At 45.5% G+C, this 13,358-nt stretch overlaps 1 protein-coding gene across 1 annotated transcript in view; it reads right to left on the bottom strand.

Moving 5' to 3' along the window:
* The window catches only part of MRPS18A (mitochondrial ribosomal protein S18A), a 164,015-nt gene extending 154,956 nt beyond the window's left edge, over positions 1 to 9,059 (bottom strand). The window contains exon 1 of the mRNA XM_078647390.1: positions 8,906 to 9,059. Coding sequence (XP_078503516.1) covers positions 8,906 to 8,996 — 91 coding nt within the window. The 5' untranslated portion in view covers positions 8,997 to 9,059. The remainder of the gene's footprint in view (positions 1 to 8,905) is intronic.
* Between the last annotated feature and the right edge of the window lie 4,299 nt (positions 9,060 to 13,358).

The raw sequence follows: 13,358 nt of genomic DNA, 5'->3' as shown, positions 1-13,358 counted from the left end.
TGAGCCCCCTTGCAGCCATCGCACGCCAACACAACCTAAACATCATCTCCTACGCCAACGACACCCAGCTGATCCTCTCCCCCTCCAACGACCCCACCACCGCCAGAGCCAGCCTCCAGGAAGGAATGAAAGACGTCGCGGAATGGATGAAGCTCAGCCGTCTGAAACTGAACTCAGACAAGACGGAAGTCCTCATCCTGGGACCATCCCCCTCTGCCTGGGACGACTACTGGTGGCCCTCTGCCCAGGGCACCGCCCCCAAGCCAACCGACCATGCACGGAACCTGTGCTTCATCCTGGACTCCTCCCTCACGATGTCCAAGCAAGTCAACGCCGTCTTGTCATCCTGTTTCAACACCCTGCGCATGCTCCGAAAGATCTTCCGGTGGATCCCCACCGAAACCAGGAAGACGGTCACCCAGGCCCTCATCACCAGCCGACTGGACTACGGGAACACCCTCTACGCCGGAACCACAGCCAAACTCCAGAAAAGACTTCAGCGCATACAGAACGCCTCTGCACAACTCATCCTGGACATCCCCCATCACAGCCACATCTCTACCCATCTGAAAGACCTTCACTGGCTTCCCGTCAACAAGAGGATCATGTTCAGACTCCTCACCCACACACACAAGGCTCTCCACGACATGGGCCCCAAATACCTCAACAGCCGCCTCGCATTCTACACACCCACCCGCCAGCTCCGATCCGCCAGCCTCGCCCTCGCCACCGTCCCACGAATTCGCAGATCCACCGCCGGAGGAAGATCCTTCTCCTACCTGGCGGCCAGGACATGGAACTCCCTCCCCACCCACCTACGGCTGACCCAGGATCATCTCTCCTTCAGGAAACAACGCAATACCTGGCTGTTCGAGCAGTAGCGACTCCCCCTCCCCCCAGCGTCTTGAGACCCTAGCGGGTGAGTAGCGCGCTCTACAAATTTGCTGAGTGATTGATTGAACCTCCTTGGAGGTCCATCAATTAAGACAATGAAAGACATCTTCTTTGACCTCCTCGGCACACCACACATCACCCTTCCGAGCATAACCACGCAAACGTCAACATTTATGACTTGGTCTTCTCCTCCATGCCTTCACTCAACTACCGTTCCCTGGAACCCCTTGACCAGACATGCCCCTTTGACATCCCAGTCTTGCTCCATCACACATCATCAACTTACCATTGCCAGCCTTAACAGACAAAACAATAGTTCCGCTCTTTCACAGACTTCTCCATCAACACTCGGAAACAAAACATTGCAACAACAAGTGAACCCAAAACCAATGTTAACAGATCTGCTGCACAGAATCTTAGCATTGGTACTCAAATAATTCAAAAATAAACAAAACCATCTGCAAAAAAGAAAAAGAATTGTCGAAAATCACTCAAACTAGTAACTGAAGACTCAACCAGAACTGAAGTCAAAGCTACCGAATTCAAGCCAAAAGAAAATAATCGCAGCAGCTGCCTGCAAGGTCAAAGACTATCAAATTGTTCAAATGTAATGATAATTCATTCCACTTTTAATCTTATACAGATACTCCCAAAGCCGAACTAATCGACAAATACAAAGCCATCAACCAATTCTTCATAAAACAAGATAGACAAGCTTAGATGCTACATGGACTGTACCAAATAAATCACCAACATATTGTTATTCAGTTTCTACAAATTAAGTAGGACTGTGTATCTGGACAACACAAACTTCAGAATATGGGAATTTATTTCACACATCAGAAAATATTGGCATAATTCCTAGCTAGATCACAATGCCCCATCTGAAATCCTAACATTACCAGAGTACCAGATGGTATCAGCAACCTCGAACATGACCACTCTTATTCCCCAAGGAAATCGTGACTACAGATCTACCCTTTTGTGGTTACTTTTGCATGCCCAAGGTAAACACAAGAAAGATACGAAAACGGCTTTTCAAACATTTATTTAAACAATCGTATTCTTCTATAGAAAGCGTGAGCTGCAATTATTAGGCAGATGGAACAAAGCATTGTAACCAGCAATTCAAGAATGGTGAAAAAGATAAACAGTTCAACCATGATAATGTTACTATATGATTATACTCATACTTACACTACACCTATACTATTGAGAGCATAGTGGGAGTACCCTCTGCCAGATGCATTGAAATGAAATGAAATGAATGAAATGAAATGAAATTAAATGAAAATGAGTTTTGTAAAGCGCATTACTACGCGAAGGCCTCATAGCGCATTGGGATAGCCTAACCCCCCATGCCAGAGTGTGATGTGTCAGGAAGCTGGTCTGTGTGGTATTGTCCATCATCCATTACAGGATATAGTTCAGAGTCCATTACAGGATATAGTTCAGAGTCAGCAGGGCTGTATCGCAGTAACAGTGCACCATGTTCCAGGACAACCCCAGCAGAAGTGCTCCTCTGCCGAATGTGACTAAGAGGCTGTTTATATAATAAAATCACTCTTCCAATTGCACTGCGTCAAAGTGCAGACCTGATGCAATAGTTTGTCAGGAGCCTTAGAGCGATCAAGGGCATCACGTTCTATATGCCTAGCCTTGTGCAGACTGTACATGCATGTAAAAACATTGTATTAGGGCGTTATATACGGAAGAGGTACCAGCCTTATCTTATAAAGATGGTGCCACTGTCCAGCTGATACATATTGCCCAGTGAAATAAACATTGTGAAGCATAAATTCAAGTACATCTCATTTCGTAATTGCGTGTCACAAAAAATGTGGTATCAGCCTTATTTTGTAAAGTTGGTACCACTGTGAAACTTATATACTCCAGAAGAGTTTTACACTGTGTGAAACTCACATGCCACAGTATTATGTGCAAACATATCAAACAAGTGATTGCAGCATCGTAAAAACAGGAGCGTGATCATGTACTGGACAGTGGCACCATCTTTACAAGATAAGGCTGATACCTCTTCTGTATGTAACACCCTAATAAGATGTTTTTACATGCATGTTGCACGATGTCCTCTTGATCTATCTTCTTCGATGTTATATGTGCTTCTCTCTTATTCTTTATTAAATACGTCTGGCAGCCATTTCAGTGCCAGATACACATTTTGGTCCACGAGAAGGGACATTTTGGTTAATAAGTTCTTATGCCAGAAACATGGCTGTTTGTTCACCATACTATTTTCTCTCCCAACAGGTTGGATAGCTAACACCAAGATAAGTAGGTACCACACTTAGGGCACTTATATCGACACAATTGTGGGGTAGACTTTTCACCCATTATTATTTTTGTCATGAAGAAGTGCCACGGGTCCTTTTGACCACCAGGGGCGCGAAACAAGTTGGCTTGGGTTTGACCCTAGCTATGGATACAAAAGATAAGCTACTAGGGAACTTTAACATCCCATTATTTAATAGCACTAACCTAGAAAGGGTTTTTTAATCCGACGGGGAATCAAGTTATTAATAGTTTCAGTGTTATCCCTAATCAGTTTTAATTTTGTGCCATAACACACCCAACACCACCCCACCTAGACCTTTATTGCACTCATCATACGGCAATAAAAACAAGAGATATGTGCCAAAGTGACCCTTCGGAGGTACATTGCAGCAACCGCCCTACGATGAAGCACGACGTGCCTCGGGATGTGTGAGGGCAACATGAAACAAACAGTCTTGTTGACCTCCATTCTATAAATGTGTCTAACCTTGATACAAACTTCTCTAGCTCTCCTTTCCGAACTAGGAACAGTGACGCCAAGTTTTTGCATTTGGTATTTTATTATAAACACTATGATACTCCACATGCAAGTGTCTACGAATCACAAATGGGCAGGTGCAATAATTTCAGAGGAACATCATCAGTGACAATAATGCTGCTTGTAGCAACAGTAGCCAAACCCGTCTAGACACGACTGATCATAAAAAAGAAACTGTGAAATAGAATAACCCATTTGCTTTGATCTATCGCTCAACAATTTGTGCTCACCCTCTTCTTTGGTCAGGAATACTCATGATTTTTTTTATTCATTCATATTTGTATATTGAGGAGAAGTCAGGATGAGGCGTTATGGACAGAGCTGCAGACTTAGGCAATGGGGAACTAGGTACGAGTCTCTGCGTCGGCTCAACATCCTGTAATTCAGGGAAAATCACTTAATATCGCTGTACATATCAAAATTAACATATCCTTGTGTAGTGTAACTGGTGCTCATGTAAAGCAAATCAAAACCTTTGGGTCAGGTTACTCCTCTATAGAACTACAAAGAGCAAAAAACAAGCATGGCTCACAGTGTTTTGAAATACACATCTGCGTTGTTTGCAGCGAGGAGTCAGATACTACTTTTGCGCGAGGGCTGGACTGGGAACCCAAGGCAATTTTGAATCTTCATATTAAATCTTCATATTAAATCAAATAATTTACACTTTTCTGGCGAGATTCAACATGATCCTGTCTCCTTAACATTTCTACTCCCAACACTATCACTACTGCTGACAGAAACACTTCCTGTGACTAACATGTCACTTTATTTTTGCCGTCACAATAGCCTAATCAGTTTTCCATTTTGTCACTGATTTCTGATCACTCTCCATTCAACCCTGAAACTATTTACTTGTATTTCGTCTTTTTCTCTGTCTTTATGTCTCCTTCTCTATGATTTTCCACCTATCACGCGTTATTCTTTTTTTCACTCCCTAGCTCTCTGCCATTCTCGTGTAATGCCTTTGATCATCTCCTATTCCCCTGGCACTCTGCTTCCCCCTCATTATTCATCCTTTGATCTCACCTCTCAGTGTGCTTCGCTGGTAATGTAATGTAAGGTAGGACTTTTATAGCGCGGCTGCCACCCAACGGGTATCCTGGCGCTGGGATTACCCAAAAAACACACTGTGTGTAGCGAAATTGAAGAGCAGCTAGGAGTTAGTCTCTAGGAAAGAGTCTTGTTTTCAACTCCTTCCTGAAGCGTGCCAAAGTATCAATTTGTCCCAGCTCAATTGATAGGGAGTTCCAGAGACGGGATGCGGCAATACTAAAGGATCTGCCGCCCATTCTGGCTCGGTTAACACGAGCACTACATACCAAATCGGCTGAGGAGGAGCGTAAGCTTCTGACTGGAGAATACCATTGAAATTTCTTCTGTAGAGGTTTAGGTTTCCTTTTTATGTATCGCCCTATAGATGATGCACAGCGACTTAAACTATACTCTCTGCACCACAGGCAGCCAATGAAGATCTTTTAAGGCAAGCGAAGCTGATGCACTACGTTGTCTAATTAGCACAAGCTTGGCTGCCATATTCTGTATTCTTTGTAGTTTTTTCAGCAGATAAGCTGGAGATCCTAGAAGTACGGCATTGCAGTAATCCAATCTGCTTATGATAATACTCCTAACCACTTGGGGTCTAGCTGAGGCGGGTAAAAAAGGGAGTAATTTTCGGAGGGCTCGAAGCAAGGATAGACAATTGCTTACGGTTTTATTCATAAGAGTCAAGTTGTAAATCACGATCAAGTAGCACTCCCAAATTACGTGCTTCTCTAACGGGCAATGGAGGATTATTAGCAGGGGTTGGCCAGAAGTCTGCTGGTAGGGGGCGAGGGACTCTACTAGCAGCACAGCAGAGTACTTCCATCTTATCCCTGTTAAATTGCAAGAGGTGGTCTCTGAGGCAGTCAGCTGTCCTTTGCATACAATTATGGAATTTCTCCAGAGGGATTACATTATTACCCTCAAAGGAGAAGACAAGCTGAGTATCGTCTGCGTAATTTATGACATCAATGCCGAAAGATTTTATAAGAGAAATGAGAGGGCACAGATATAGTTTAAAAAGAATTGGGCTAATCGCTGAGCCCTGTGGTACCCCGTGTTTTACGGGGCTATCTTTAGAGTAAAAAGGCACCAAGGACACTGCCTGCTGTCTATTAGAAAGATAGGACTGCATCCAATTCAGTGCCTTGCCGACAATACCAGTCTATGCACTTAGGCCACAGCATGACCCAATTTATAATGTAACAGTGAAAGTCTTCTAATTTGTTACCAGTGCTTAATTTGTGCCGCGGCTTGGCGGTGCTTAGCACCGGCACCTTTTTATCAGGGCCGGGTCTACACTGATAAGTTACATCAATGACGCAACTGCACTGCAGTCTGCACGTTCTGCGTAAAGTAAATTAAATATCTTTCCCTTACAGCACTGTTTTTACAGTTCCAAGTTTACCGAGTCCTTTAAGAAGAGTGTTGCTTTGCAGTGAGGCTGGGAGAGCACAGCGCCAGCGAGCCCGATATATTTGCTTTCAGTGTAGCGGGGGCGGGCCCCTGATTAGGCTGCATTTGGTTCTTCTATGGGGGTAGTCAGTGGCCGACGCCAGCGTGCCGTGCGTAACCTTTTTCACTTCACGGACGTCAAATCGAGGCGGGCGCTTCAGAACAGCAGCGCAGCGCAGCAGGGCTCTTAATAAGGCAGTGTCACGGCTAGAAACTGCAGTAAGTAATAATAAAAACCAACGCTCCTTTTTTTCTTGACCTCTGTGACCGGTGATAGTCACTAACCGAGTCAGAGGCCCAAAGCACTTATGCCACTGGTGCCAGGCGGGGGACCATGTGCAATGCTCCAGCCCAGGGCCAGGAGGCGGCCGGAAGGGCAGGGCCTCTTGCCGTTTACTTTCACTTTTCTTATTCAATCCACAGGCTTGAATACTAGTACAGAAGAGCAAGAGGAGGGATTTTTAGACAAAAACGGGAACATGTCTTGATATAGACTGTAGTGTATAGATATTCCCACAGTGTCTTTCTTTGGAATTATTTCTGCTGAAATCAAATGCTGGTTTAACGATACTCGTGAAAACCAGTAAACGTTTTGTTTGGCACGCATCTCTTTAAAGTCTGCTGTGTTATGATTTTACATTTCCCTTCCAGTAATGTTAATATGCACAATGGTAACTTCCAGGTAGATAATGAACGTGACCTTTTGTGCGCTGTCACAAACACTTTTCAAGAGCCCTGGGGATTGGCTAGGCAGTGATTTGAAGTGCCGGATTTCTCATCATAAACGTTTTTGTTTATGGTCTTGTCTATAAGTATTATTAGCAAACATGTGCTGTGCCATTTTAATAGCGGAGTTCCTTGGCATTTGCAGGAGTGTTTTCTGAGAGGGACATGAATGGAAACTCGCCTGTCCCTTCTTTTAAATCAGATTTCAGTTCTGTAACTATGCATTTGTGTTTGGTGACCGCCTCACTAAGCTGGAAATGATATTGAAATACTGTTGATATTTTAAAAATGTTTAACAGAAAGAAACAATGGTGAGGATTTCCTCTCCAAGGTAACCAACCCAATTTGGGAATTAATGAGGATGTGCAGCAGAACGTCTGTTTTCTTACTGTATATTGGAGCCTCAACTGAAGATTGCACCCTTGCATCCAGTTAACGTTTAGTATTTGAGATTTGCTTGTACTGTTTTAATACAAGCAGACGGTCTTGTTAGCTCATCTTGTCACAGCGTGCCTTTTGTGTTTTGAGATAGTTATTATGAGTACCACGAAGTATGGGAATACAATAAAGAGTTATTATTAGGAGCTAAGCCTTGTTTCGGCTTACACTTTATTAAGTATTTACTTTTTTATTTTTATGTCTCATGGACATTGGCATTAAAAAAAAGTGCAAACCCAAAGATTTACTTAAGAGATGACCGCCTTTGCTGCCCACATATCCCTTTCCAATGCATCAGTCGTTTAGCTAATTTATTCCAAAATTGTGCACTTTTGATTTTATCCTTTTCAAAATTTTCATAGGGCAGGGGAACCTCCTATCAAAACCTTAAATGGAATAAGGCTACCTTGCTGAAATTCAGATTGGGTATTACATTTGACTTTCAGCAGTGCCAGTGAGGATGTGGGTGGAGACAATTGAGTAATTGGGTGGCGCCCGTGGAGGAAGTGGGTGGCGCCAGGGGAAAGTGAGCGTGGCTCCAACAAAAATTTCAGCACCTGGACTTCATATTTTACAAATTAAGCACTGTTTGTTACACAATAGAAAGCTGCATGTGAGGTAACCGTGTCAAAGAGATTGGAGCAAAAGCTAAAAGCCCTCATAAGAACTGCCCCGGAAAAGCTTATTTGGGAATGCGAGTTTTGGTACATATACAGTAAGTACAATGTTTCCACTTCACATTGTACCAGGAAATATCTGGTCCAGCGTCCGCTTCGGACTGCTGTCTTACTCCTGTACCGATGGCCTCTCTGTCCAACTTCTGTAAAGGACTGCCCTTCTGTACACCTCCTGTCCAAGAGCGTTCCTAGATCCACTCTGTGTGCCTTGACCTAGCCCCTGCCTTGGACTGTCCCTACCTAGGTCCAGTGCCTGACCTGGACTGCTGGTACAGCGCCAATAATGGTTTGTGTTCAAGTCAGCCTCTATCTTGGTCTGCCTCGGATCCAGACCGTTTCTTGGTATGACCCAGGTCAAGTCTCGGTCTGTCCATACAGCACATGTCCTCTAGTGCCCTTCGGTCCGGCATCCTTCCGGGTCCTGTGCCTGGGGGCAGCGCCGCCTCAGGTTGGCCTCTAGCTCCAGCTGCTAATGTAGTCTGCTCTAAAGCAAAGGGGCCAGATGGCTCCAGGTCACCTGAGCAGCTGAGCAAACGTGGGAGTTGTATTCTTGAGTCAAGTACGTAGGAATATTTTAACACACACCCCAGAAAATAAAGCTAAATCTGGAAAAGCAGCGTCCCAGTGTGACATGCAGTCACCTGCCAACCGTGCCATACAGCACATGTCCTCCCTCCTCTGCCCGCAGGTCAATCGCGGCTCCTGGTCTGTGCCCGTTCCCTGCAGCTGCCCGTGTTTTACTGAAAGTTGTACCAACGTTTTCTTCCCTCGCGCTGTGCCAGGAGCGCCGCGGCCAGTGTCCCTTTCCCAGCAGGTGCCCTGCACAGGCTGCACGTACCTTCCCTCATCCCCCGGGTCTGCAGGCTCAGGCTCCCGCCCGCCCTCGGCAAAGCGCACCGCAGGACGCGCATTAGCATCACAGCCGCCATGCTGCTGCTGCTGACATTGACCCGTCTGACAGCCGCGCTTCCGCTTCCGGGTAACGGAGCCAGGAGAATACGACACAAACGATGGACTGCTGTGCAGAACAGGAGCTACAGATAATGAGTCCTGCCCTGAGGGCGCTGCTCAGGGCAAAAAAAAATAATAGAAATACCAGATAATATCTAGCAAGAAGCTGTAGAACCCTCCAGCACATTTTCAGAGCCCCGAAGTTTACCAGGACCATGGATTGTGTAGTTCATCCAGTTCAGGACGGTTCTTTGAATTCTGGGACTGGAGTTTTGATTTGATACTGGGATAAAAAATAAAATAAAACTACAAATCACTGAATGCAAATTGAAATAGCACCATAGACTATTGAACGTAGGTGATGCTACACATACACACACAGGGATTTATTTCAGAGGACAAATGTTGGAACTGTGCAGAGTCCAGGCAACTCACCCCATTTGCTATTTCATTGCCGGGTCTTGTTCCTTGCGTCAATAAATTAACCTAAGCAAAAGGGAAACATTTTAACATGCATATGCACATGGGCTACCTCACTATCACCCTGAGTATATTTGCAGTGGCAAAAAGAACATTTGATGTTTCACCCCTCATCAGCCATAGCTTGACTCCAGGGGACCCACGTCTGGGCATACCCGTCCCACTCACGGGTGACAAATGCAAAAAGAACATTTGATGGAAAGAATGCAGAACAATGTCAAACATTTACCCCAGTACAGAGATCTGGGCCTAAATCCATTGTTTTTTTGCCCACCACGCCATTCTAGTTTGAACCCAGCCATATGCCAATCAGTCTTGACCCTGTGCCCAATGAGAACAGTCCAGCCCGAACTGCCAGGCCAGGTCCTCCCTGGACTGGAAACAAGCATCGTAGGACCGGTTTCGGGGTTTCACCCCTCATCAGCCAGGATAGCTTGACTCCAGTGGCATGGAGAGCTCTGGACCCACATCTGGACATACCCGTCCCTCTCGTGGTGACAAATGGAAATAGAACATTTGATGGGCAGAATGGAGAACAATGTCATACATTCACCCCAGTACAGAGATCTGGGCCTAAATCCATCGTTTTTTGCTTACCATGCCATTCCAGTTTGAACCCAGCCATATGCAAATCAGTCTTGACCCTGAGCCCAGTGGGAACAGACCAGCCCAGACTGCCAGGCCAGGTCCGCCCTGGACTGTAAACAAGCATCCTAGGGCTGGTTTCGGGGTTTGATCCCATCTCAGCCAGGATAGCTTGACTCCCGTGGCATGGAGAGCACGGGACCTACGTCTCAGCATACCCATCCCATTCGGGATGAGGAACGCAAAAAGAACATTTGATGGACAGAATGCAGATTTGATTTGATGGATTCAAGCTAGTCTGGCTGATGAAGGGTGTTACCCAGAAACCGGTCCCTGGATGCTTATTTCTGGTTCAGGGAAGACCTGGCTTGGCCGTTCATGCTGGACTGTTTCCATGAGGCACAGGGTCAAGACTGATTTGCATATATCTGGGTCTGAACTGAGGTAGCGAAGTGAGCTAAATAATGATGATGGATTCAACCTAGATCTGTGACTCGGGGTGAGTGTCTCAAAAGTTTCAGTGCTCCATCCATCATCTTCTTGTGTTTGATTTATATTTGCATTGGACCATAACCCCAACTTTCCAATGAATGACCTCCTACTTATCTACTTAATACTAACACTGGCTCCAAAGCTCACTTCATCAGAAATCCTTAAACCGTTTAAATAGCCTTGGCTCAACCTAGTGCATAATGCAGATGTCACATCACCCTTCCAAATTGCAAAGAGAATGTCAATATATTTAATGCATGAAATATTGTGGGAATTATATCTAGTCATTTTGGATGCCCATAACCTCTGCTCTTCCTTCCAGCCCATCATCAAATTGACGTAGCTGGGGATGAAGCAGGTGCCCATAGGTGTCCCTTGTTTCTGTAAATAGATGGTATTGTCATATAAGAAAAAGTTATTATGTAAGCAAAAAGTGATCAAGGCAATAAGCATGTCAGTATGTAGTGCATAGGCCATCAATCTAGCTCTAAAATAATGTTTTCATGTCTGTTCTCCTGTAGTGTGTTAAATATTGGTTTATAAATCAATGACATCAAGGATAACTAACAGAAAGTTGTATTTCCAAACTATACCCTCAATATGTTCTAGAAAGACTTGACTACCTTCATGTATGATGGTAGTGGATTTACAAAGGAAGGGACAAAAAAACACCATACTTAGAGGTGTTCTTCAAAAAGCTCCATTTAGTGGAAATGATGTATCTTTCTGGAGGATTTTTTCATCTTTATGTACGTTTGGAAGAACATTAAGTATAAGTAGAGTACCAAGGCAACGCCACAATCTCTATAACAATGGTGCCGTACTCATTCAATCTTCAACCCATAACATGAAACTCTTCAGCAATCTCTTCTCCTACCTCAAACAGAAACGTGACAAGGCCACTCCCTATCTTCCTCTCACCTACCCCCCCCAACTCCCCCCTTAGATAACCCCTCTTCCCTACTATGCGACAAGTCCACCACCCCCCCCACTCCCACCCCTCTCCCTAGGTGGTTTTCCATCTGTCCACGTACACCACTCTTGTCCATCAAACCCCCCACTACTGACAACTCTAACTCCCCCTTCATCTACACTAGTACGGCATCACCACTGACAATTTCAACTCCCCTTGCATCTACACAAGTCTGGCATCACTTCTCCTCATTCCCTCAGAGCGCCGCATCCACACTCCTATCAATAGGTTCCACCCACCCACCTCCACCTTTTGCCCAACCACTACCAAGGCTCCGATGGTGAACCTCACCAGCGCCCGCTGCCCTAAGCGCTCGAAGTCTCCCCCTCACTCCTACGCTTCCAACCCAGAACTGCTCACTAATCTGTCCTATGACCTAATGCTATATACTATTATTTCCGAACTGCATATGATCGAGCAAACATTCTCAAACAATTTCGCATCACCTTCAATCTCGCACACAAGTGGCCCCCCACTTTACTCACCACCTATCTAACAACACCCCCACTATCTCCAGCGCTACTCTGACCGTATCCCTGTACCCACAGTGGGAGCACTCAGCCCTCCTACAGGACCACACCCCTCTATAACCACTTCTACCGACCCAACAGGCGACAGCTATCAAACAATGATCGACTCGACCTTCTAGACTCCTATAACCCTTCTCCTGCAGTTCTCACCCGACCCACCACCAAAATCAAGACTATCATCTCTCACCCCTGAAGACCATCCCAACCCAGTACCAGGTCTATTAATAAATTGAACCTCACCCCAGTTTCCATTTTTTACTCGCCCTCTAATATGACTGCCTCTAACTCACCCCATGAAATGTGCATTACTAAACTGCCACTCAACTGTGAAACACGCGCTGATACAGCTGCTCTTATTGTTGACCAGAACTTTGACATCCTCATGCTCATGGTTAAACGATTCCTCCTCTCTCTCCTTGGACATTTTGCCCCCCCCCCCAGGTATGGCATCATCAGATTTGACCACCCAGGATGCCTGGGGGGTGGCCTAGCCTTTATTTACAGAGCCTCACTCTCTGTGAAACAATTGCACACTTCGTCTCTGCCCTCTTGTAAGTACCTTATGATCAACATCTGCACCTCAAGTAACTTAAAGTGCTCTATCCACTTGTTCTATCACCCACCCAGGGATAATTGCACTTTCATTGGACAGGTCATGGAGATTATCTTCTTCAACTTGACAATCAAACCGACCAGATCTTCCTTGGTGTCTTCAACATCCATTAGAGCAATACCGATGACCTGCTCGTGAACTGTTTCAAAGCCTTCCTCCAGGACCTCAAACTAATCCAAGCCTGCAATGTCTGACCCTTAAGAAAGGAGCATGTTGAAAGTAAATACCGCACAGGAGTCCAGGTGGTGGTTCCAGGTTGTATCTTTATTCAGGATGTAGTTACAGAGATGGTAAGTAGGTAGGCCAGGGTAGTAGGTAGGACAAGATGTAGTTGGTAAGAAGGCCCCACCAGAAGCTGCTTCCATCAGCTCAGCCAGGAGTCAACTTACTTACATGAGTCATGCCACATTCTGTGACATCATTACCATTCTAAATGTCCCCAGACTGAACAAGGAGGGAAGACAGGGTGGAAAGGAGGATGTCAGGAACCGCCCCTGAGTCCGCCAGGGTTTGTGCGCCTACCAAGACTTCAACTCCCAGAAGGCCATGGGAGGAAAGGCGAGTGGTTATTAACGACACTGCCGAAGTGGGTTCGTTTCTGGAGATTGCCGTGAGGAGGAACCGCTTCTGAAGTTCCGGACCCGGAGGCTTGGTAAGTCCGAATTCG

Source organism: Lissotriton helveticus, chromosome 6, assembly GCF_964261635.1.
Source record: "Lissotriton helveticus chromosome 6, aLisHel1.1, whole genome shotgun sequence".
NCBI classification, from domain to species: domain Eukaryota; kingdom Metazoa; phylum Chordata; class Amphibia; order Caudata; family Salamandridae; genus Lissotriton; species Lissotriton helveticus.
Note: the sequence above shows the minus strand (reverse complement) of the source record. Positions and strands in the feature narration are given on the sequence as shown.